This window comes from Candoia aspera, chromosome 8 (assembly GCF_035149785.1).
Source record: "Candoia aspera isolate rCanAsp1 chromosome 8, rCanAsp1.hap2, whole genome shotgun sequence".
In the NCBI taxonomy this organism is placed as follows: domain Eukaryota; kingdom Metazoa; phylum Chordata; class Lepidosauria; order Squamata; family Boidae; genus Candoia; species Candoia aspera.
Window position 1 is genome coordinate 64,887,571 of NC_086160.1, and position 27,400 is coordinate 64,914,970.

General features: G+C 39.5%; 1 protein-coding gene across 1 annotated transcript in view; it reads right to left on the reverse strand.

Annotated features, from left to right (window-relative positions):
- The window catches only part of PTPN13 (protein tyrosine phosphatase non-receptor type 13), a 122,355-nt gene that overhangs the window by 57,291 nt on the left and 37,664 nt on the right, over positions 1–27,400 (reverse strand). The window contains exons 7-13 of the mRNA XM_063310718.1: positions 20,790–20,885; positions 18,987–19,083; positions 7,624–7,843; positions 5,758–5,832; positions 2,321–2,495; positions 1,118–1,271; positions 312–450 (exon numbers count right to left, since the gene is read on the reverse strand). Of these exons, the coding sequence (XP_063166788.1) occupies positions 312–450; positions 1,118–1,271; positions 2,321–2,495; positions 5,758–5,832; positions 7,624–7,843; positions 18,987–19,083; positions 20,790–20,885 (956 nt within the window). The remainder of the gene's footprint in view (positions 1–311; positions 451–1,117; positions 1,272–2,320; positions 2,496–5,757; positions 5,833–7,623; positions 7,844–18,986; positions 19,084–20,789; positions 20,886–27,400) is intronic.

Consider the following 27,400-nt stretch of genomic DNA (forward strand, 5'->3'; position numbering starts at 1 on the left):
TGGGGGTGAGTGAGCGAAGCTTCATCCATGCTGCTGCCGAAGCCTCCAACAGTTACCAGGCTGGAGCTCCTTGCCTGAACCTTCTAGTTTCCATGCTGGTCCTAGTGCCTGATGTGTGCCTTGTGAATCCAAGGAAAATCATCCCGCCCCCCCACAGTCTGTGGAAAAATTGTCTTCCACAAAACCAGCCCCTGGTGCCAAAAAGGTTGGGGACCGCTGCACTAAACTACACAGCAAGCATAGGAATTAGGAGGTTGCCAAACCTTACTTCAGCTTGGTAATCTTACTTCTTACTTAGTGAAAAATCTTACTTCAGCTTGGTAATCTCCATATTCTGCCTGGAGGGCCAAGGAGGCCAGCAATAAGGCTGTTTCATCATCACAATGTATCTTCTCTTCTAGAAGATCTTTCCTTAACTGCAAGTAATACTGATGATACGTCAGCGTGTGCCTGGAGCAAACCAAAAGAGGGTGAGAAGAAATAAACAGAACATATGATATGGAAATAATGATTGTACACAGATTAGCTTGAGGTGATGACCCCTTTTATACTATGGCCCTTCTGAATGACTTGGTTAACTGGATCATGGGGGAATGGGTTGAATGTATGATGTGAATGGTCTTTTGCTAGGCTTTTAAATGTTAATTGATTTTAGTTTTCATTTTATGTTCTTAACCTTTTATACTATGTTTTTACATATTGTTAGATACTGTAGTGCTTGTTTGAGCAGAAACCTGAGTTATAAATTGAATCAATCAATCAATCAATCAAGGTCCTGTAACAGGTATTTCTACAGCACTGCAAGATGCTCAAAGCACATGACAAATGTAAGGGAAGTTCAACAATTCCAGGCTTCCATGTTGCCATTTTGAAAGACTTGGAACAACCTTTGTTTCATAATCACACCTCCCAAGACAGATTAGATTGACTAAACTCTCCAGATCAGAACTGGGTTTTTAATTTTATTTGGTAGTCTTCTGGTAGTAAAACTGGAACAGGAGTACCATAACTGTGTGTGACTTCTGGAAAGCAAGACTACTTGGGAGCATGTTGGCTTCCCCAGTACAACATGCACATGGCAGAAGAATGATTTAAAACACAACCCAAATATACTCACTGTATCAGACCAATATCATCCACAAAGAACTTAATCCGGAAGAACAAGATGAAGTTGACTGTGTTTTTGTTCTTTTTCTTGGGTTCTTCTTTCCAGCCATCAGGAGCTACTTTAGTTAGCTTCAGCTCTGGGTCGATGAAGAAATACTCATTTTCTGTCATCAAAAGGTAAACAAACATAGAACATTCATAAGACATCACAGCTCAGCTGCTCTGCTTTGGTGATAGATCCACAAACATGAACTGTATTCTGAATATGTGATCCTTAGGTTGCAATTCTACAGAAGGAAGTCAGCCTCCATCAAACTTAGAGGAATCTAACTGTGAACAGTTATGCATAGGATTGAGCGATCAGCTGTTTTTCTTAATACATGCAGATTTAGGTGCAGAAAACAAAGCAAAGTGGATAACAGAAGAATTTCTGAGGGCCATGGTGGGGACAGATTCCCTATGTGCGTATTTACCACAGGCTGATGAAAACAAAGTTTTCTGATAGCTGCCTGATGGTCCACAGGAGCCTTCCTTTAGTACAGTAGCTTCCAAATGTGGGGGTTACCTCCTGAAACCCTCAGCAATGATCTGCTATCTGGGGAATTTTTGGAGTTGAAGTCCACATACTGAAGGGTGCCCAGGTTGGGGAAGGCTTGCCTGGAATATATCTTTTCCCCCCTGTTGTCTCCCATATTACCTCCATCATGAACTATCAAGCTGCCAATTCATTTAATGCTCTTTTCAAGAGCAACCACATCTACCTGTTTGGATCAGGTTATTGTGCCAGACATAAGGTTGGGGCAAAGAAGAAAAAAATATTATTTTTTTCCAGGCCCCTTTCATTTTCCCAATTTAATATTCTCTTGAAAACGCTATTTGAATGGTAACCAAAACGTAAGTACAACTGGTGCCCACATACGTTTTTGCTATGAGGACAAATAGCAGGGGATTTTTCATCAAGAAAATGGCATAAGAAACAAACCATTATTTCCCCTTTCTCTACAACACTGCCTCAATTCAAACCAGTTGTCTCTATTATGGGAAACTAATTTAGAGAGAAAGATGAATTTGCATATTTTTGTCATAAAGGATAGTGTGGTCCCAAGAAAACATGGAATTTATTTCTGTGACCAGTAATGTCTCATTCATACATGTAAGTTACCACTTGATCATCAACTGAAAAATATCCAGGGTAATACAATATTTTCCTTACCTTTTAAAGAAGCCAACCCAAACAAGTGATGCTCCACTAAACCAATATGGGCAACTACCATATCAAATACATCTTTGCATATGGTCTTGGTATCACAAGTCAGTTCCAGTCTTTGCCCACCTAAAAGCATGATGTTGACTTTCCGACGATTGTCTTCATTCTTCCCTTTCCTGTTCTGTTTTTCAAAAAATAAAAGACTATCAAGAATGACACAGAATTGCATACCAATAAATTGTTACAAGTGTCCTTTAAAAAAAATACTCACCTTTTTAACACGACAGAGCCCAAGGGAAGTCTCAATTTATCAAAAATACTTTAAACAGTGATCTTACTTTTTGAACATAAAATTACACACACAGACATATTCATATTAACTAGGATTCTATTGCTTTATTCACAGTTTTGCCTGCCACATTCCTTTTTTAAATATACACAGAAGCATAAGACCAAGGCACTTGTCAGCCAAATACTAAATGTCCAACTAAATGATACCTGTTATCTATTTCAGTTATCGTGGTGTCAGAAAAGTCATCTCTAAAAATGCACTACGCTGCTACTGCTAAAGACAGCAATGAAAGGGAAGGGGTAACTAAATAAATCATCTGCATTATAGAAACATTATGAACTTCCAAATTCCATTAACTTCAATGTGCTTAAAACTACGTAAAAAGCAAGCTAGTTACGTTGAGGTGGCATAGAACCAAACTTCAGCAATTAAAAAAAAAAAGTATTATAGCATTCCCAAGACTGTATGCTAATAATCTAATAGTCTATCACAAGGTGAGAGCCTCCACTTAAAAAAAAAAGCCTCCTTGCATTGTCAAGAACATATCAAGGAAAACATTAGTCTACATGAAGAGGAAAATTCTGACATTGGGATGAAGAAGCAATTATGAATGTAATCAGAAGTCAAACAAAAGGTGGTAACCCTGCAACCTCATCCTAATTAAGTAAACTGCAAATGAGTTTAATGAAATAAAGATAATTTAACTTAATCCCTAAACACAGGAGAGGAGAGATTCTACTATCTCCTACTACCAGAAACCTGAAGGGCTGGGAAAAGCTCAGACAAAAACTGGTTTGGTTCAAATATTACTGTGAATGTACCCTATTCATACATTCTTAACTGATATGAGAACTACAACAGTATTTCAGAATTCACACTTCTCTGAATTTTGCAATGAATTCTCTGATCACAAAAATGTGTACAGTTAAAAACACTTGACTGTGGACTAGGAGGCATGCAACCCCAGCCTCCTGGAACATTCTCCCTCCAGAGATTAGGATGGCCCCAACTCTGTTGGCCTTTCGTAAGGCCTTGAAGACCTGGTTGTGTGCCTGGGCCAGGGATCCCACGTGTGTTAAGGGCCCTGTTTCCAAGTTATATTAACATCTACGGTCATGATTTTTCTTGGATGCTATATATATTTATTTTTGTATTGTGTTTGTATTTGGTTTGAATTGATTTTATGATTGTTTGTCACCCAGAATCACTTGTTTGAGATGGGCAGCCATAGAAATTGAATGAATGAATGAAAGAATGAATTTCTACAGCTCAGTTAGAAGTCTATTCCCACGTGTGCAAGGGCACACAGGCTCCTGTCTCTCAACTGGTTCATTTTTAATAGCTTTAATAGTAACCTTAATAATAGAGCACAAAGCAGGGGAGAAGGATGAATAACTGCATCAAAGAACCATCTGTCACGGTAAGCAGCTTGCTTTTGGTCTTGATGCAATCCCATGTATGGTTAAGTAGCAACTTTACTATCGGAAGCAGAGACAGGATTGAAGAAGCCAAAGAGTTTAGCACACAGAAATGTTTGTCTTGAGGAAAACTACATGAAAATGTACCTGTTAGGCAATATTTTCTGTACAAAGAATGTGTACATTTGGAAAGAATTTGCATGCAAATTACAGAGGCAGAAAGTGTTTGTGGATCTTAAAGAAGCTGAAATAGAAAGAGACTGACATTTCTGTAGGTCCATCCCTCAAGGAATCTCTCTGCCTGGCACCCTTCAGCACTAATGCCATGAAGATCAGACAACAGGCTCTTCTGCCTCACCAGCTAACTGTGGCAGAAGAGGCTTTGCCAACTATCTGCAGTGGACACGAACAACTTCAACTCACTCCCAACCCAACCCAAACAGCACCTGCAATCCTGCAATCATATTTTTCTGTTCTAGTTTTAAAGTGGTGTTTTCTACCTTATGCCAATACAAACCTTGCCATACGGATCGTCTGCTTGCTTTGACCTAAGGTTTGGGGTGGCCCTGAGTCACTGTTTACCAAGGCCATTCTGCTTTTGGCAGTGGGAGAGTCAGGGCTCTCCCATTGTGCCAAAAGACCATCGCTCCCACTTTTTCTGCCAACACTGCCAGACCTGGCATCAGATTCCTAAGGCCGCTAGCACTTGAAGGTGTGGCAAGAGAAGTGTGCTGGGATGGGAGGATGTGGCTTTTAGATGCCCCCCCCCCATGGTAAAACTTCTCATCTAGCTCTGGAGAAGTATGCACAGTAGTGCCTGATCTGTGGAGGTGAGTGGATGCCTTTTAACATATGCCCAATGGTGTTCTGGAAGATTGCTAGATACATTTATAACACACATCCAGCACTCTTCCAAGAAACTGTCAAACACATTTGAAAAATCTGCACCACCCTGGGGAATCAGGACTGGAGCATCTAATCTGTAGAAGAGGGCAGCTTTACCAAGGGGATGGCAGCCAAGGGAGTGGCACCTATTTTCTTTTCTCCAATGGCAAGAAAAACAGATGAAGCGCTCCATAAGTGGCAACCTCCCAAGATAAACCGTGGGGAGAAGTGGGGAGTTTTTTGCTACCAGTGTTCCAATCCCACAGAATGATCCATGGGACCAGAGGACTGGCAGCGATAGAGCTGTTTCACCCCATTCTTTCCTCCTCCCCACTTCTCTTGCCCTGGAGTGCCTGTCTGCCTTCCTGAGGCCAAATAGCAACCGGTAGTGCATCTAGCGCATTTTCTGCTGGCTTATGGATTACAGAAAAGGATTTTAGTGTTGCAGTCTGGAAGTGCTCAGAATGGTTTTGATAAGATGAATGGTTGACGTTTCTATAAGGTGGTTTCATATAGTCCACAACAAAATAAGTGTTATCTGAATTGGACAACATGAAAGACAAAGCAGGCTCTCTTTCCAATCTCTAGAGATGGTGTTGAAAGCTCACGATCATGTCACAACTCATCAGATAAATTGCATACGGAGCTTAAAATTGAGAGAAAGTTAAACCAACGATTGCCTAGAAAAATTGAAAAAGGCAATGAATCCACTAAGAGAAGTCAGGCATGTTAAGAAGATAGATGTAAAAGAAGGATTTTATAGGACAAGAAACAAAGCCACCATACCATTAGATCACTGCTAGTTATATTGCTACTTACTGACAGTACATTTATAGGAGAGGTCTTACCAGAATTGATTTTGGCAGGTCCAAGGAGGTAAAAGGTTCAATGGTAGTTTTTACAAACTCAGGACCAAAGAAATTCTGCAAATCACAAAATCTCATTTTAGTATTCAGCATTCATGCAATCAAAAAGGGATAAACAACTGAATACTTGACAGGAATAATGCTCATAGTTACTACAGATGGGAACTGTTAACTGAAAATAGCCCTTCCAAATAAAGTTTAGTACACATAACAGATCTGTTCATTTCTAAGACTCCATTAGATAAGCAGTCTGTACTTTAATGAAATTGGTGTTTCTGTAATCAACTGCCTTGCAAAACTTGGTGCTTTCCAGATGGGTTGGGAGGATTACTATTCTTCTAGAACTTCCCATCCCAAGAATTTAACTTGGAATTCTGGAAATGGTAATCCCAATGCAAGGCAACAGGTTGAGGAAATATGGAAGCACAAACAGTCATTCAAGCAGCCATCTTCTATCATGGAAGGATGGATCCATATTTTTCTTCCTCTGCATTATCTCAAAATATTGAGATAACGCGGAGAAAGAAAAAATTGGGTCTATTCTGCAGAGCAGTACAAAGTCCATTCAAAATTTGCTGAAGGTCCTACTAATCAACTTCTGCTTCTTGATGAAAGCCTGCAAAAGATATCAGAATGGCATTCTCAAGAACTGATATACCAGGAAAATTTATCTGGTCCTGAGTTTGTAAAGTTACAATTTCATATATGAAACTGTAACTTCTGCCGGAAATATGATCTACTTATATCTGTATATATTTTTATTTATATATACCATTTTCCAAAAGCTACAGCCACTCCCTCAGATATAATTGATTTTCAAACCTTCTAGCTTTGGGGAAGCATATCCATATGGCTACTATAAACATATCAAAGAATTTCTGAGACCTGCCTGGGCTACTTGTGCAAAGCACTGCCCAGAGAATTCATGTTCATCATCATTCCAATATTACTCCAGTGGAGGAAAAGCAGTAGCAGTGAGCACATTTCTTTCAGGGATGCTTACCTCCCACTATTGATATTCTAATTCAGTTGATCATTAATCAACTTTTTAAGAAAAAACAAAGGTCTGTCTAAAACACATGCAATGTTACAGGAGCAATCTGAACTATGTATGGGTGAACTGGAAGAAACTTGTGTCAAGAGCATCAGCAGTTGGAAACATTCCAAGACGGTATTGAGTAACTGGTTCCCTGTTTCTCATGATTTTGGTGTCAAAACCAGACACTACAGATTCCGTGAACCTGCTTAAACCATCTCTGTTACTTTGGGGGCACATAATAAGAATATCCATAGGAATAACATTTTCTAAGACAGAAAGGCTGTAATGGCCTATCAGGACATCAACCATGAAATAAATAAACAAACAAACAAACAACCATAGATACATATACATATACATATACATATACATACCACACTCCTAAATGTTATGCATTCATATGAACACATTTTATTCCAAGCATGGACGTAGAATATATACGTTAGCACCAGACCCAAGTATTATTAGAAATGACTGTCAACCTTTATGAAGAATTAACTTTTGTTCATCCAAGTGATGAACAACTTAAAATAAGAGTGGGCACTCAACAACTTAAAATAAATGTGGGCAACTGATGACTCACATCTGGTTTCCAGCCATTGTTTGGGGCTTCTGGGACTGCCCAAAATTGGGCCACTGAAATTTGTCAATCAACTGCTAAAAATCAAATATTGCTACACAGGAAGGAAGGAAGGGAGGGAGGGAGAAAGGGAGGGATTAAGTTGAATAGGTGTGAACATCTCCAATCTGCTTAGCACCCTGTTCTTTTTAAAGATGCAATCCCTGGCCCATCACTGTCTTAACATTACCCTTAGCTTCCTTTGTGTCATGGCTGTTTCCAAAGCAATTTCTCTTAGAGGATCCTTTGTCATATCAAGCATGGTCGGCCTCACTATGTCTCCAGGATACAGGCTGAGCTGAGACTGCTGGAGAGCCATTTTAGCTTGCAGCTGCATCATCTCCTCCTCTTGGCGCTTCAACATTACTTCTTGGCTCAACAGGTTGTCTTCAAGAGATGCTTCATACTGCCTGTTGTTGAAATGGAAAGTGGAGAAAAAATCTGATTGCCATGACAATGAATGAATGGCTCTGTAGCAGAGTACAATAGGAAACCCAACTTGTAGATATAGAATCATAGAACTGTGGACTTGAAAGAGAACATAAAGATCATCTAGCCCGAACCTTCTTCAGCAAAGGATCGTTACCTTGTCGTGGTGCTGGAGCTTGAGCACCTCAATGATGCCATGAGCTAAACCGTGAAGGGCCACCCAAGACGGGAAGGTCATGACAGAGAGGTCAGACTAAATGCGATCCCTGGGGAAGGTAATGGCAACCCACCCCAGTATTCTTGCCGTGAAAACTAAATGGATCAGTACAACCAGAGATATGTCGGTATACCATCGGAAGATGAGACCCCCAGGTCGGAAGATGGTCAAAATGCTACTGGGGAGGAACAGAGGATGAGCTCAACTAGCCCCAGACGTGATGACGCAGCTAGCTTAAAGCCAAAATGACGGCTAGCGGCCGACGGTGCTGGTGGTGAACGGCGAATCCGATGTTCTAAGGATCAACAAACCATTGGAACCTGGAAGGTAAGATCTATGAGCCAGGGCAAATTGGATGTGGTTATTGGTGAGATGTCAAGATTAAAGATAGACATTTTGGGCGTCAGCGAAGTGAAATGGACTGGAATGGGCCACATCACATCAAATGACCACCAGATCTTCTACTGTGGACAAGAGGACCACAGAAGAAATGGAGTAGCCTTCATAATTAATAGTAAAGTGGCTAAAGCAGTGCTTGGATACAATCCAAAAAAAGATAGAATGATCTCAATTCGAATTCAGGGCAAGCCATCTAACATCACAGTGATCCAAATATACGCCCCAACCACAAATGCTGAAGAAGCTGAAGTAGAGCAGTTCTATGAGGATCTGCAGCACCTACTGGACAACATGCCTAAAAGAGATGTTATTTTCATCACAGGAGACTGGTATGCTAAGGTGGGCCGTCAAATGACACCTGGAATTACAGGTAAGTATGGCCTGGGAGAACAAAACGAAGCAGGACATAGGCTGATAGAATTTTGCCAAGACAACTCAATGTGCATAACAAACACTCTCTTCCAACAACCTAAGAGACGGCTTTATACATGGACTTCACCAGATGGACAACACCGAAATCAGTTTGACTACATCCTTTGCAGCCAAAGGTGGCGGACATCTGTACAGTCGGTAAAAACAAGGCCTGGAGCTGACTGTAGTTCAGATCACGAACTTCTTCTTGCACAATCTAGGATCAGACTAAAGAGATTAGGGAAGACCCACAGATCAGCTAGATATGAGCTCACTAATATTCCTAAGGAATATGCAGCGGAGGTGAAGAATCGATTTAAGGGACTGGACTTAGTAGATAGGGTCCCGGAAGAACTCTGGACAGAAGTTGGCAGCATTGTTCAGGAGGCGGCAACAAAATACATCCCAAAGAAAGAGAAAACCAAGAAGGCAAAATGGCTGTCTGCTGAGACACTAGAAGTAACTCAAGAAAGAAGGAAAGCAAAAGGCAACAGTGATCGGGGGAGATATGCCCAATTAAATGCAAAATTCCAGAGGTTAGCCAGAAGAGATAAGGAATTATTTTTAAACAAGCAATGCATGGAAGTGGAAGAAGACAATAGAATAGGAACGACAAGAGACCTCTTCCAGAAAATTAGAAACATTGGAGGTAAATTCCAGGCAAAAATGGGTATGATCAAAAACAAAGATGGCAAGGACCTAACAGAAGAAGAAGAGATCAAGCAAAGGTGGCAAGAATATACAGAAGACCTGTATAGGAAGGATAACAACATCGGGGATAGCTTTGACGGTGTGGTCAGTGAGCTAGAGCCAGACATCCTGAAGAGTGAGGTTGAATGGGCCTTAAGAAGCATTGCTAATAACAAGGCAGCAGGAGACGACGGCATCCCAGCTGAACTGTTCAAAATCTTGCAAGATGATGCTGTCAAGGTAATGCATGCTATATGCCAGCAAATTTGGAAAACACAAGAATGGCCATCAGATTGGAAAAAATCAACTTATATCCCCATACCAAAAAAGGGGAACACTAAAGAATGTTCAAACTATCGAACAGTGGCACTCATTTCACATGCCAGTAAGGTAATGCTCAAGATCCTGCAAGGTAGGCTTCAGCGGTTCATGGAGCGAGAATTGCCAGATGTACAAGCTGAGTTTAGAAAAGGCAGAGGAACTAGAGACCAAATTGCCAATATTCGCTGGATAATGGAAAAAGCCAGGGAGTTTCAGAAAAACATCTATTTCTGTTTTATTGACTATTCTAAAGCCTTTGACTGTGTGGACCATAACAAATTGTGGCAGGTTCTTAGTGGTATGGGGATACCAAGTCATCTTGTATGCCTCCTGAGGAATCTGTATAACGACCAAGTAGCAACAGTAAGAACAGACCACGGAACAATGGACTGGTTTAAGATTGGGAAAGGAGTACGGCAGGGCTGTATACTCTCACCCTACCTATTCAACTTGTATGCAGAACACATCATGCGACAAGCTGGCCTTGAGGAATCCAAGGCTGGAGTTAAAATTGCTGGAAGAAACATTAACAATCTCAGATATGCAGATGATACCACTTTGATGGCTGAAAGTGAAGAGGAACTGAGGAGCCTTATGATGAAGGTGAAAGAAGAAAGTGCAAAAGCTGGCTTGCAGCTAAACCTCAAAAAAACCAAGGTTATGGCAACCAGCTTGATTGATAACTGGCAAATAGAGGGAGAAAATGTAGAAGCAGTGAAAGACTTTGTATTCCTAGGTGCAAAGATTACTGCAGATGCTGACTGCAGTCAAGAAATCAGAAGACGCTTAATCCTTGGGAGAAGAGCAATGACTAATCTCGATCAAATAGTTAAGAGCAGAGACATCACACTGACAACAAAGGCCCGCATAGTTAAAGCAATGGTGTTCCCCGTAGTAACATGGCTGTGAGAGCTGGACCATAAGGAAGGCTGAGCGAAGGAAGATCGATGCTTTTGAACTGTGGTGTTGGAGGAAAATTCTGAGAGTGCCTTGGACTGCAAGAAGATCAAAGCGGTCCATCCTCCAGGAAATAAAGCCAGACTGCTCACTTGAGGGAATGATATTAAAGGCAAAACTGAAATACTTTGGCCACATAATGAGAAGACAGGACACCCTGGAGAAGATGCTGATGCTAGGGAGAGTGGAGGGCAAAACGAAGAGGGGCCGACCAAGGGCAAGATGGATGGATGATATTCTAGAGGTGACGGACTCGTCCCTGGGGGAGCTGGGGGTGTTGACGACCGACAGGAAGCTCTGACGTGGGCTGGTCCATGAAGTCACGAAGAGTTGGAAGCGACTAAACGAATAAACAACAACAAACTTTGGGCAATAAAGATAAATATGGGGAGAAGAACAAGATTTTTTTGTTTTTGCTCTTCCTTCACCTTCTTAGCTGATCAAAAGCTGATCCCAAAGATCTTTCCTCAGCAAGAAGAGGTGTACCTTCCAGATACCAGGACAAAGACTTTTTAGAGTAGGGATGGGAGATATAGTGTTTCAACTTCTGGTGCTTTAAGCAAATACAAGATATTACAAAATCCATACCATGCATTCAATAGCTGCACATGTGGCTTTTTTCACTGCATATATATGTAGTATATATTGATAAGGAAGCGGTGGCCAGTCATGGCTTTCCAACACTTTTATGTACAGAGTTAAACTAGAATTGCAGCTGATTATCCACTCTGAGATTGTAAGCTAATTATTACACAGAAGTGCCTTCTATTTAGACATGAAATCTTAACTTCTAAAAATCCCTAAGAACTGACTGACTAAGGCTTTAAGTCAGCCTGCAAATGGAACTCAACCCTTGAACTTCTTGGTTTGCCTTCTTAAATCAGTATACAGGAATTACTTATTAACTTGGGGCTGGCATAATTACCAGTCAGCTGGAAAATGACTCCATGCAGAAGAAGTATTTGTCTCCTGTACTTACTGAAGCATTGTTGCATATACTGTTACTACCAAGGTTAAGGAATGAGTTAGGTAATGCAGAACAAAAAGTGAAGCAAAAGTTTAGAGAGCAGAAAGACCAAATATTGGAATGGCATCAGGTACAAATTGAACCAACAGAATGAAATATCCCAGAGACCCATTGCTTTGGGGACAGAAATATTTAAGCAGAAGACTGTTCAGCACATTCCTGTTAACCAAAGTTTACCTTATATAAAATCCTTTATTTCTTACATGCATCATTTTTCCCATAGCCTAGCACTTTGTAAATATTACTGTTTGGTTGGATAGTAGTAGTAGTAGTAGTAGTAGTAGTAGTAATAATAATAATAATATAGACTGTGACAAAAGAAAGCAAAGATAGTACCAATAGTAATAGGCAGCCTGGGTACAATTCCAAAACACCTGGAACACCACTTGAACACCATCGGCATTGACAAACTCACCATCAGTCAACTGCAAAATGCAGCTTTACTTGGAACAGCTTACATCATGCGACAATACCTTTAATATTATTAAACAACAGCATCTGCCTATCCCAGGTCCTTGGGAAGGACTTGCTAGGTGGACAGAAATGCCAAATCCAGTCTAAACATCTGGCTGACTGTGCAATCAACCATAATAAATTTATATGCTGCCCTACTCTCAACCATCACTTTTCTGTGTTGCAGAAAAAAACCTTTGCACGTTCAGATTTTAGCAACCTTATGCACATGCAAAAATCCAGGGTTCTGCATTTTAACCTGACAGGAAATTCATAAATAAAGAGGTGATAAAGTTATGATGGTTAAGGGCCTGTTTCCTCAGTTTTGCAGAAGAAGGGAGGATATTAGACTGAAATAAATATGCCCCTCTAACCACAGAACGAAAATGGCCAGTAACCATTTTTATACCATGTTTTATACCAAGATTTTGCCTTCATCTCATCACCAGCCCACAATTTAAAATCTTCTTTAGCTTTATTGAATTGTTAAAGTTGTGGTTTTCCTCTTCTCCCAACAAGATTTTAGCTGTGGACATGATCTATCATGCTTCATGCGTGATGTGGTTGATGATGAAATCAAAGGTTGCGCTATGCCCTGCTCCGACTGGCCATATTAGCCTGCTTTGGCCATATTCCTATCCCTCTAATCCCTGGACACTGCCCCCAGCAGTTATTTTGGCTCAGCTGCAGGAGCTTCCAGAGATGCATCTGTCAGTGTAAAAACTGACCAAGTGTTTGTCAGGTCGTACACCACATAAGTCTCCTTATGTATGCAGGTTTAATGCCTTTCTGGAATAGCACTAAACCTGCTTTTCAAACATGGATTTAGTGCTCTTCTGAAAAAATACTAAACTTGTGCTGGTGGGGGATTGATTTGTTCTAGAGAAAGTGCTAGTCCTATGCTACACAGAAGGATTTAAACTGAGAAACAGAGCCAGGTTCTGCCAGCTATTTATTGCTGGTTTTGCCACCAGAGAGTGCAATACATTGTAAATTTTCTGCTCCTTCTGCTGTTGAGGTATTTTGTGGGGCTGTATTTTCTATCTGAGGGGGGAGATGCCACTCTGCTAACTCCATAGATTACCTCTCGGTGTTACTAGTCACAGCTACTCACTGCCATTCCCTTGCAGCAATAACTGAGGGCAGAGCTCACTCAATTGCAGCCCCTCTCCACTTCCCTAGCACCCTTTCTCTGTGCCTATAATCTGTCAGCTCTGCTACTTTTGGACATGGGCTTAGTGCACTTTCAGAAGAGTGGTAAAACTTGCTGGATGACTGGCAATAGGCACAGACTACCTCTGCACCTGTGATCTGTTAGCTGGGCAATTTGGCGAATAGCTATTCTAAGTACCCACCTATACTTGCCTGTTCCCAACACAGTACACAGTAAGGAAAACAATGGATGGTTGTTTTCCAAATGGGAGGAGATGCTCAGTGGGAAAAGAAATGAAACCAGTAGAATCCATCAAACACATTCCTTAACTTACCCTGCATTAAAACTGTAAGAAGAGGACCATTTGCTGACTCCATCACTGAGCGTCAGCCCCTTAAGATAGTCCAGACAGCAAACCAAAACCATGAGTACCAACACTACCTTTATTGTAAGGTTACAGTAACAGACTCTTGCAAGTCTAAAAGCATTTTCCCCCTCCTGTGCCTTTACTATCCGGAGGACGAGGGAGGATCCCTTCTGAGACACTTTTCTCCACCCCCATTCCTTCCACGGGCTGAGATATCTTTTGTCCGACCACTGCCTTGGCTGCGGCTCTTCCTCCTGTCTCCCAAGTTTATTCTCACAGCCCATTAACTGAGGCATAATAGAGCTTGCCTGATGGGCTTTGCAATTTAGAGTGGCATACTTGGGGTGGAGTGGGGGACATGTTACTCTTGCCATGTGGCTGTGCCCAAGTTAGTCAAGCAAGCTAAATAAATAAATATTTTTAAAATCCCACCAGATTTTGGAGCCAATCACCTATACCCAATAATATATCTAAATTAAATAAAGGTGGACACAGATGCCCTGTTAAGATAAGAGGCACAATTTCACATGAAAATGAACTGTAATAAAGCCTTTACAACATACAATTAGATCTCTGTATTTTTATCTGCCTTCTAATTCCTCCTCCTCTTCCTCCTCCTCCTTAGAACTGGCTTAAAAAAATTATACTGAGCCAAGGCATTACATCTGATATATTATGTGTATATGTTTAACTAATCTTTCCATTTCACAAATGGCCTGAGAAGTCTAGAGCCTGAAATGAACAAATATTATAATGGATGTTCATATGAATTACATCTAATGCCGAAGGCATGCCTGAATAGGCTAAATTTAAAAATAAAATATATTGCTTGAGTGTCATTTTTCATGAATTTGCAAATGGCTAACAGCTGGGGGATATATTCCATACAATTCCAAATTTATGTGCTTGGTTTCATTTTTTCCCCTATTACTTGATTTTTCCAGTACTGCTTGTAAAACTTTTCGAACAGCAGCCTTTGAAGGATTATTAAGCCATCTGAGCCCATGGGCTACAGTGAATATTATGGTAATAAGACTACTGTACAGCATCAGCATTTCTGATTAGCTGATCTTATCTCAGAATACTGTGGATTGGAGCAAGAAATAAATAACCTTTCTGATGTTTCAAGATGTTACAGAAGGAGTATAAGCCATCTGTTACAGTCATCTTGATCTGAATGGCAAAGAAGTGATTAAGAACTGGAGTAAAGGTCACAGCCAATATGTCAGTTTCCTGTGGATGGATAAAGGGTGGGGAGATTTACAACAGAAGAAGGTGCAGCATTTTAAGGGGAAAAAAATACACCCCTACAGTCTCCTTTGCTTAAAGCTATTTATGTTGGCACTGAGATTTCAACAACTTGAAGTTTACCACACTGATAATTCTCCTGTTTTTTACACATGAAACCGCCCACCACCACCACCACCACCACCACACAGTTCCTCTAAAAAGAGTCACAATGCTGGAAATCAAACGAGGTTTTTTCCCCCCCACACCCATCTCTGTCTCAGTTTGGTCCTTTCTGTTTTATTTGGCTTTATCAATCTCCATGAATTCAAGGACAACCCTCTTTAGGAGTTCAACAGCTTACTGCAACAATTTAAAATTTAAATGCTCTTTTAATGCTGGTTGATTTGGCTTTAAGCTTGAGTATAATATTTAAAAGAGGATTTTGCTTATTTTACTGAAGTTAATTTGTAAAATTGGTCATTGTTGAATAGTGCCATCCATTTGGGTTGGGGGATGCAAAGATGGAACTTGGATTTCTAAAGCAAACAAACAAGCCAACCAGCTAGACAAGACAGAACCTTTGGGCTCACTTTCTAGCCCACCATGTCCCTGAAGAATGCTAGAGAGCTATACATTTAGCTGAATAAGGTTAAGATTTTTTCAGGGAATTTGAAGCTGAATGTGGTCACTATCACCCTTCAACCTTCTTTGCTAACCCAGAAGGCTTGTTGGACAGTAACAGTGCTTGTCTCCTGTTTCACCCATTCTTAAAATGATTAAATATCCAACAAGGACTCTTGTTGCAACAGTCCAGTTGCCCTGTTCCAGGGAATAAACAATATTTTTGCAGTGGGAGGACAAGGCAGTAAATTAGTATGCTTTTAAATAATTTGTTGCTGCACTTCTTTCTAAGCAGATGTATTTGCCCTGATGGTACAAAAAGTTACTACTTGAATGTTTCTAAAAAAGTGCCTTCTGAAGGATACATGCTCTTTGGCATGTCTGCCTTGACTATGCAAACCCAATGAAGAATATCTAGCTTCCCTTCAGTAATGATACCTATGGCACATCCACATAATATTCACTTTGTAATGATTGCCTATCCTAACAGAGTCAGACTCACAAGCAGGTACTTAATGATTTCTGATTTATTGTGAGAATAGTATGCAAATACAGAGAAAGCTGAGAATGAATAAAAGCGTGCCAAATACAAACTAAAAACCCTCGGCTCAAAACATAATCCCTCCCCTCGCCCGGCCGTAGCAAACTCCCCCCGCCCAGGTGCTGTTAACCGTTTTCTACTGATCCTTGGAAAGTAACCTTGAACACATGAGATAACTCAAACACATTCCAAACCAACAGCCAACAGATAACTCCCCGAGATGGAATCCTCCTCCCTTCCCAGATCAAACACGTATCAGGTAAATGACATGCGAAACGTTACGATGTACCAGGAACTTTGGAACGGTGAACATGACACACTTTGTCTTCTTACTCTGTAGAATGTTTGCACTGTTATGTGAGCTTCTTCACGGCCCTCTCTAGGGATAAGAAGAACCAAAGAGGAGGACACTGCTGCCCAATGAGGGAGCAGAAAAAACAGGGCTACAGCTAGTACCCCAACTTCTCCCCTGTCCTTACTGACCCCTTGCAGGGACTGTGCAGAGGCCAACTTCCAAAGTCTCTGAAAGCATGGGGAGATGGTGGCAAGATGCTACAGACCCGCGGCTTCTGGATAGAAGGCAGGTGGAAATCACAGGATGAGGGAGGAAGTAGGAACTCTTACTAGTACAAACTGCCTACCCCGCAGCTCCAGAGGAATTGCTGCAAAACTGTCTTTAGGGTGTTTCCTCAAGAGCATTAGCTGAGCTGAAAGTTAACTGGCTCACTTTATGAAGACTTCCAAGAATCCCATAGTGTCATGTGATCCAGGAACATGGTACAAATCCCAGACTGGTATGGCTCGTGTATGGAGAGGGCCCTAGAAATAAAGCCTAATTAAAGAAGAGAGTCAACAATGGGTGTGGATTGCATTAGCTACTCAGAAATTAGGCACATACTGCATACAACACCGCTTGTGCATTCGTAATTAGGATCTCACTTTCATTTAGATTTGTGGCCTAGAATTCCAAGTTGCCAACACAAGGTTCAAAGCCAAAGACAGTCCTGAGAGCAGAAGCCTGACAGCATTGCAGATTTGAAGAGAAGTTCACAACGAGCTCAGTGAATAACCTGTGGCAGATCAATTGTCATAGATTTCCCCAAGCTTTCCTCTAATATTTGGGACAGGTGATCCATGGCTATTTTGCATGACCTCCATATTCCTGACATATATTTTATTTCTGTATCTGGCAAGGCCATTCACTGTGGGTGTTGAGAGGGAGGGCAGTGTGATGATGGTTGTAAGCAACATAAAACTATTCTTTACTGTGTTGTAGACAAATCCATGTACAGCCATACATTTCTTAGGGAATGAGTCACAAATATTTCTGCCTTAGACTTTACCTCAAACTCGTGAAACTATGAGCTCTTCAAGTCTGAGCAAAGCAAATGCATGTGGGATATCAAGACACATTTCCCAACTGTAAAAACAGTTGGGCAACATAACACATTTGTCTGTGAAACTGTAGAATCTTCTGCCCTGGAGTTTTGAAAGAAATTCATGAAGAACTTTTTGGGACTGGCTACAAACAAAACTAGTACTGTAAAATATAGAATGTATTAGCTGAATATATTTTTTTGCTATACTTATATCCCATCTTTCATCCAGCAGCTTACAGCAACATACACAGCCCTCTCTTGTCCAATTTTTCCTCTTAACAGCGACATTGTGAGGTACGTTGGGCTGAGAGATCTACTGACCCAGACACCCAGTGAGCTTCTGTGGCTGTGATGGAATGCCCACAGGCCTTGGGACCAGAGAGGAGGCAGCAAGACAGTTAAGGGAGGAAACACAGCCATTTCATATGATATGATTAAGTCCAGGGGAGTGGGGCAAGTATTAGAAAGAGTCAGAAGAACTCTGCCTTAATTACACTAGGAGAATTATTTTGGAAATCCATGTAGTTCTTGTTTCCTGAGTTTGCTAGCCTTGCAGGACTTGATGGGGATTAAGAATGGACTTGAACTGGCATCTCCCCAGTCCTCATCCATTAGCATTCTGGCTCCCATTTTTTCTTCTTTCTCTTTACTGCCTAAAACAAACTAGTTGCATATTTCTCATAGGGAATGATATATAATATACCTTCAATTAAAGACTGGATAGCAAGAAACAGTACAAGTTCTACATTATAGAAACTGCAAAATAGAAAAGGCTAGGTCCTTGGGCTTACTCTCCATTCTATAACAAGCAACATCTGAAACCAATCAGACTTGCTTGATGGAAGCTGCAATAGCTGCTCATTATTCAACAATAATATGCATTCTACAATGACCCATATGGATGCCCCTCGGATTCTAATCTGATGACTATATAGAAATCTGCCTTACATTAAATTAAACCATTGGTACATTAATGCTATTTACACTGCCCATTAGTGTCTTTCCTTGGATTCAAAGAGGGGTCACCTACCTGGAGATACCATGGACTGAACCAAGAATGTGACAACACTTGTTATGTGTGTGTTATGGGTGCAGTGAGGAATTTTAGGATTGGTTTCAGTTGGAGTTGAAAAACTTGGGTTGATCAGCTAGGGAAGGTGATTGCTGTGCAGGATTTTTGATGAGCTTAAATCTACTCCTTCTTTTGGGAGGAGATCTTTTTTTTTTTTGGATAAATATCTTAAGTAGCTTTGTTCGAAGAGTTCAGTTATTGATACAAAAGGCATTCAGTTTTGAACTATACTTGTGGATCTGGAGAGGATGTTAACATTTTAACTCTGTGTCTTTTCTTTTTTTACCTCAGTCTTTGTCCTTGGTTTCGACGTGATGGAGAGGTATCATCTGCTCTTAAGGAAGAACCACTGGACTCATCTTTCAGAGCTTCAAACCTCCTCACTGAAAAAGAAACAAGACAATTCATGATTTGAGGCTGGACAAAGGCTGGACAAAGATATTTTAGTGGCACATAAAATATTCACTGATGAAAAAAGTTACTTTTGAGGAGATCATACATATTATTATATCCGCAGTAGCAAGATGGAGAAGTCTGGCGGTACTCAATATTTCTTAGAAACGTTCCATCTTTTTCCATAGAAACAGAAGCTTTATTAACAAAATTGTATTGAAATATGGCTAACTGTGCTGCCAGATGTGCCACTGTTTGCCTCAAGAGGCAAAAAAAAAAAAATTCTACGCAAAAAGCAATAAGGAAACAGATTTAGATCTATCTGCAGATCTTGAGGTTCTCTGCAGCAGACTTAAAACAATTTCTAGGTCCAATTGTCGAACAATAGCTGCAGTCCCCAGTAGAGATTGGTAACATGGTGCTCAAGACCATCAAAATACCCATGGTCACCCTTTTTGGCACCCACCAAGTTTCCTGCTTTTATTATTTTATTCTATTAAGTTTCTTTTAATTAACGGGGGGAAAGGGGGAAACGGACACACTGCAAAAGGCCAGCTCCCAGGATTGTATTAATTTCCAAGAAATATTCTGGGGATACATACTGTAGACTGTATAGATATTCTTAGAAAACAATAAAGATTGATAGTTGCACCCAACATTTGATTTGAAAATGTGCCCATCTATTCAGAAAAAAACGTGATGGTGATGGAAAGCATCCTAAGAGCTGGAGGTGGCAACAGAGAGCAACCTTACCATGTTGTCCTCTAATACATGAGAATTTTGTAACTGGTCATACTCATGACTCTACCTGGAGCCTCAGTGATCCATGATTAATTACCTCACAGTTAGATTACAGCAATGCACTCTATAGGAGGCAGCCCTTGAAGATGGTCCATAAGGAGCAACTTGGGCAGAACACAACTGCCCTTCTGTGAAGTGAGGTGGTTAAAGGACTGAAAGCACTTAATTGGCTGTTTTTTGAGCTACCAGGTGCAAGTTAAGGTGTTGACATTTATCTATAAAGCACTAGAGCCTTAGGACATAAGACTGCACTCTCCAGTACACCCAGGTAAGATCACCTGGGGGAGCTTTCTCGATGCCAGTACCCCAAGGGAAATTTGGCTGGCTCCCTCACTTTCATCTTTTAGATAACTACTGTTTGCCCAGACATTTGCAGGATACCAGTCAATTCAAGGACCAGATTATATTTTAAAAGACTTGCTGAGGTACATTTTTTAAAATTAGACTGTTGTATTTTTTGTATTTGTCATTTTTAAGAACTGTTAGTTTTATCATGATGATTTTATTTAGCACTACTTCTACTGCCTTCTTAATTGCTCTGGGCTTGTCCAGAAGAAACAGCAGCACAGAAACAAAATTATAACAATGAACCCTCACTTTTGCATTATCATTCAGTCTACTGCCAACCTCAGCTTCTCAAAATGTTAAGTGTTGGCTACCAACCCCCCAAAACTTCTCCAGCTCTGAGAAAGACCAAATAGCTATTTTATTTTATTTTATTTTTTCCTCTGCCTAAGGATGAGTACTACCTAAATACACCCATTCTTAAGTAGCAACCATGGAAAATCTCCTTTAGAAATGAAAAATACTGTCAACGTCACCAGTGACAATGCAGCATCACTTCTGGAAAAGATACAATCCACCAACTGAAGGCCAATTACCACATAATTCTTACCTTGTCTAAAATCTGTCTCAGAGGAAATGAGTGATGGGCTCTCACTGTCAGTGCTGCATACATCGCTATGGTAAGATTTATATTTCCGTACGTGCTCTGAAATAATTGTAAGGAAACAAAACAGAAGAAAGCTCATCTGGCTACCTCTTCCACGATATGAGTGCATAACTTTTTCCTAGTAAGTAGAGGGTTGCATTCTATATCCCATTGTTCGTGGAGCTGAAAATTGCTTCTGGACTCCATGGGTCATAATGCACTGTCCAAAGTGAAAACATTTACCAAACCAAAATGACCCTTCGGTAGACAATGTCTGCATTTCACTAGATATGTTTTGGATGAAGGGTTATCTAGTTAAATAACTCTAAAAGAGAGCAAGGAAGGAATACCGTCCCAAGCAGGTATCTCTAATATTACAGTATGTTTGTAAATGCAAATGACGATTTTAGCCATGCTCTTGAGCGTCTCTGATGGAAGTTTTGATATTATTTTCTTCTGTAAATGAATAGGTTCTGAGATAGGCTGCCTACTTATAGAAGTAAAGCTATTTTCCAAAGCTTTATGAACTGAAGATGCATTTTCAAACCTGACTAGAACTAGAACTCTAGATTCAGATGCACTTAAAAATAAATAAATAAATAAGGGGAAGACCCTTGGCAAAAGCATTTATCCCTTCTGTCACTTTTTAAATAGTAATTTTATTAAAAATTACCATTGCAACAATAAAAACGAATACAAACTAAAAAAAATAAAAGAATAAAAAATAGGTGCAAAATATAGAAAGAAAAATATAAAAGGAAGAAAAAATAAGAAAAAAGAAAAAGAAATATATAAAGAAATGACTTCCCCCTTCATCACAAGTATAAACAATTTTAGTAACTTATTACCTTCTCTTAAAATACAACAAATGATTTCTTCTTCCCATATCCCAACTCTTATCTATAAACAAATCCTTAAAACCTCATCATTTTAATCCTCATCATTTTAATTCTTCAAAGCCTTCACAAGCTTCTTTTGTAAATCCAGTATAGGAAAATTATCCAGATCACTCTCTTGGTTTATTGTTTGTATGTCCCTTTTAATTATTAAGACATCAGTGGGTTTCTTCTGTATGTCCAGTGTAACATCTTTTTCCATGTCATTCTTGTAGCCTGTCATTTCTAAATCCACTTTCAACTCAGTCTTGTCCGATAAAACCTGTTCCTCTTCCATAACATCTTTTAAACACAGTCTATCTATAAAAGCAGACACTCTTACAATTAAGTTCTGGGTAGATTGTTCAAAAATATCCTTCAGTGTGTCCAATGTTAAAATAGTTTGCTGCATTCTGTATTTGTAAGTCAAATTTAAGTGTTCTCCTCCTTTAGTTGTAATCTTTAGTTCCTTCTAGTTCCCTCTAGTGTCTTATGTTTTTAAAAAAAAGAATTCAAAACAAAAGCATTTTCCCATGGGAAGGATTCTTTATAATTAATTCCAAAATCTTATTGCAAATTTACCTGGACCCTTCGTCCATTTGTAAGTTTCTAAAATAAAAGTTTTAATCACTCTTTTGCTGTTTATTCCAAAAATAAAAAATAAAGTCCTTAAACTTGTATTTAAAACTTCTTTTGCTAAGGACTGAAAGAAACTTACCTGGTGTTTTCAGACTTGTTGATCCAAAAGTAGTTAACAAGCAACTTCTGAAATTGGTTAGAAAAGGAAGTATGCGAACCTAGTGCCCTTTTGTAGGCAGTGACTGTGGTTTGAGAAAGATGGCTAATCCTTTGTCTCCCAGAGCCCTAAACCTGCCAAAGACTACTGTCTTGAGGTCTCCTCATGAGGAGCAACCTCCTGGAGCACTTGTGGGTGATCTCAAGAGCTCTCCTTGCCTGGAGAGGAATTACAAAGAGCCGGTCTACTTGCCAGTTCTTCATTCCACCACAGTCATTGGCTCCACTTTTAGCGGTGCCATCTTCAGTTTGCCGTTTCTTCCCTTGAAGTCCCACCCTTTCTGTCACTTTAAGCATGACAATGGTTGCAATTTTTGGAAGTCTCTAGGGCCTGTGCCCCTAGGATTGTGGGAGGCTGCAGGCAGTCCTAGAGCCCACACAGCTCCATTTATTGAAACTGGATATTATGGCAGCTTCTAGCATGAATGATTCTTTAAAACATGGCGCATAGGTCTGAGAGCCTATTGCCCACTTTACCTGAGCTAAAATCAACAGGTTTGGGATGGAACCATTTTGATAATCTACCTCCTCAATGCTTTCTTTCAAATGAAAATGTAAAACAAACAATGAAAGTTACTTAAAGGAAATAACACTTTCTATCAATGTCTGCCTCCCTATCTCCTTTAACTAAAAATCAGTATCACAGCTGATTGTTTCCTAATAATTGTTAAGGTTGTCCTTCACACTTTGTTTAGAAACCAGCTTATTTTGAAGTAGAAGTTAGGAGTCGCTTTCAATACTGTTAGTTATGAACAGCATTAATTGTCCTTTTACATATTACAGAATTGAAGTTAAGCATAGAAAGACTGCAACACGGAGGAAAAAGGAGAAGGAGACATACAATTGTGAATTGTCATGTCCTGGTTAGCACTTTGTTGACATTACAACAGCCCAGGGTCAAACTCCAAGCCAGGAATCTTTAATTCCAAACCAGGAAATTCATGCTTAATATAAATCAGCCTCTTTGAGGATCACTAGGATAGAAAAAGGGGATGGACATTTTTTTAAAAACTTGGTTTGCATTTTAGCATGTGTAAGATAATAAAAACAAAATTCAAATTAAATAAATTGAAGATTTTAACTGAGTATTAATTTACTACAGCCTAAATTATATTAATTAATTTTATGGTTTTTCTTCTTTCCCAACCAAAATACACACATTTTGGCAAACAGACACACATCCTGGCCAAAGAGACGCCCCCACTACAAATTACAGTGGAAAACCAGTTATTTTAAATTGGCATTGTTGAGAAGGGGCTAAAATGTGTATCTATTCTCCAAATTATCTGGGTCTTCATCACACTTTATGAAGGTTTTGATGATAACCAGTCATCAAGTTGTAAAAGAGATGGAGATTTGGAGTTCTAGGGCTGGAAGAAATAGCTAAGCTATTGAGAAATGTCATACTATAATTGGACCAAAATCATACAAAATTTTTGAGATCTGGAAGTATGAGGGGGTTGATCTAAAAAAACAATGTGCTTCTGTTCTCTCAACCCAAATCCTTCCTACTCGACTGAAGCAACAGCCCCCAATCCTGCCAGTTTTTCTGTAAGCAGTATACTACGTTCTAAGTCTAAAGCTTTATAGCTGCCCAAACCACATTAAATCAGATCTAATAGCCACTGGATTTAATAAAATAAATGCTGCTTGGTAAGCAATATATTTTGTGTATGGTGTCAAGTTTGCTCATTCACAAAACCACAAACATGTCATGAAACCAAGAATTTCTCTTCTAAAATAATACAGAAATAAAATGTTTAAATTATTGGTGAGGGGGAGGGAATGGTTAGTCTAGCTAAAATAGTAATAGCTGCTACTTATTCCCTGCTCCAGAGAAGTAATTATTATAATACAATAAGCTTAAACATGCATTGCATTTATATAGAAATAAGGCAATTTTAGATGGTAATTGGGCATTGTGAAACTCACATAAAAGATTGGAGAGAGATAATTAGCACAGTAATAACAACTTCAGCATCCTGTTTTGCCAAATCATGGATCTAAAACACAATGTGTTTGGTCCTAAGAGGACCAAAATGTTCTCACGGTACAAAGAAGATGGTGGTGCTACAGTATTGACTTAACTCTGAGAATATCAAGCTTTGCTTATATACTTTAGAGCCCTGAACAATGATAGAAAATGGATACAAGACACACCCCTCATGTTTTCAGGCAGTAAGAAGACTAATTTTGTTTGTTTGTTTGTTTGTTTGAATGTGGGGTGGTCAACCTGAGAGGTCTAAAACATGAGGTTGCAGATAAGCATAGAATTTCAATCAAAAGTCATTGAAACCATTGAGGTTAAGTTAATCAATGAAAACATGATCACTTCTGAACCTTATCTCTGGGCTAAATTTAGATGCTGAGGCAGCTCTCTGCTTAGAGAGCCAATCACAAATATTAACCTTATAGAACAGAAGTATTATAGAACAGGCTAATTATTACATTCCGATCCCTGGCTTTTATGTGTTGCTTTCTGGTTTGCTAAGTGGCTAATTTGACAAGTGTCCAGATTCTTATATTGTTCAATCAATCTATTCCCTCTCTGCCATGTTCCCATGAAGTTCTCCTTAGCAAGTGTATGAAAGCAGTAAAGGAGGTTTGAAGGTGTGTATGACTGGACACATTTTCACAGACTTGATCAAGTATAGTTCCAGACTGTAATTCCTACCAGTCATGCAATTACTATATAATCCTGCTGCTGATGTCCTTACAGATATGACATTCTTCTAATCTGGAGGAAGAGATCTTTAACTGATCTCCTGAACATTTAATTGATGTATTTATTATACACTAGGTGCATTTATGCATCTTCTATAATCAAGACTCTAAGGAGTTCATATCATAATTCTTTCACATATCACATTAGATTGAAAACATACTATCAGCACTAATTCCCACTCCAGAAACTTCTCTCTATTAATTGTTGAAAAACCAAGATTTAACAGTTAATAATGAAGTTTGGATAAAAAGTCAATTGAACAAGTGGGGTCATATAAATTATATTTAATTTTTTTTAAATCCTCCTTATCATGGAAAAGTCATATCAATCATTCAGTGAATCTCCTGGAAATGTCAGAAGTGCTGCTATAATTTGTTCAGAAGGTGTCTACCATATCTCCACACCAAGGAAAGGAAAGGAGAGAAGAGAGGAGAGGAACAGCTGCTACCCAGGAGAGAGGCCACATTATGGGAAACACACACAAATTCTTTTTGCCTGGCTGATAGTATTTACCTCTTAAATATAAATTATGTCTACATATCCTGGTTATTAACATGCAGTAGCACACAGAAAAAAACAGTAATCATAAATCAGGTACTCCCCTTTGATTAGCAAAGCAACCTTTCTTTTTACACTTGAAGTTCTAAAGGGACAGGAGAACAGAGCAAACAGGTCAAACCAAGAAGTACAAGCATATCTTTACATCAACGTGCAGTGCATAATAGCTTGAACGGAATGTGTTTGTGTGTGTGCATGTAAACACACAGAGCAACTTTTAAGCTTAGCATACTAGCCACTGTGCGATTGTTTGAATTTGTCAATGGATTCTGAAGTCTCCATAAACAACAGGGCACAAGAAAATGTAGGGCACTGAGAAGTAGGCTGAATGGACAACACTAAAATGAAAAACTCCAAAAGAGTCAACCAAATCAAAGTAAGCCATTATTATAATACATTTGGGAGGGAAAAAACAATGAGGATGACCTACTGAATTTAGAGGTGTGTGTGCACTCTTTGCTAGGTCATTGTCCTGCTGACTGTGGGGCTTTTAGTATACCTTTGAAGATGCCACTCTCACTGCATAGGTATCATGAACCTCAACATCAGTAAGAACTCAGAGCTTGTACGAAATGCCCATATGCCTAAGCTTTAGAGGACAACCAGTATAGAACTTTTTTTTTTTGCCTATTTAAATGCGCTCTGAAGTCTTTATCTTCACAAAGAAAAGAACACAAAATAATGCAATGCACAGAGTTCCAGGATGAATGAACGACAATACCAAAGTCTACATCCCCAGGAGCTAACTAAGCAGAGTTACTCCTTTGTTTTCAAATGCTCTCAGAATTGAAAAAATAGAAACACTTTGACTTTGTTTCACTTGAACAACTGTGCTTTTGACTCCATCCGAAACAATACAGGCCCATTTTATTTTTATTGGAGGGAATGCTGTAATAGAAATATGCTTTTGTAGTTGCTGTTGTTTTAAATAAATATTAGGTTAATTATAAAGCTAATTGTACTTTTGTTTTAAATAAAGATTAAGCTAATTAAAAATAAGAAATAACAGCCTGACAACAGAATGACTGGAAGCACTTCAGTATTTGGAATTACTATATGGTAATTCTCACGTGGTCAGAAGTAAATGGCCTAATACCAGATCTGTCTGTTACCAAAAAGAGAGACAGCTGGAAACTAGGCCTCGTGCCCCAAAGAGAACATTTTTAGGCTGTTGTGTTATTTGGGCACAAGAATTTTGTGTCTTAATTTTGTTGTAAACAGAACTTTCATTTGTTACACAGCAGTTGCTGTAATGTTTTTCTAACAGTTTCACATATTTTCTACAATAAACCTACTTATTTGAGCTTCTGTTTCCTTGGAAAGCTATTCTTGATTTTTTTTTCCATTATCAGCTGAGGGAAGCCTTACAAAACTGTTGATTGCTGCATTTGAGCTTCAGATAATGTTCTACTAAGAGCTAAACCTTTGTTCATGCACCAAGTTTCTGTATTCATTCTGAATTCAAGGCACTGAACACAAGATCTGCAAATGTTCTTTCAACTAGATTATGTCTAAACCTAGATATACTTTGCTGCAACATCTGATTCAGGGATGTGGGACCTTGAAATCCATCACCCCTGTCCATAGGCCCTCCTAGTTGGTCTAATAGGAACTGCAGTCTG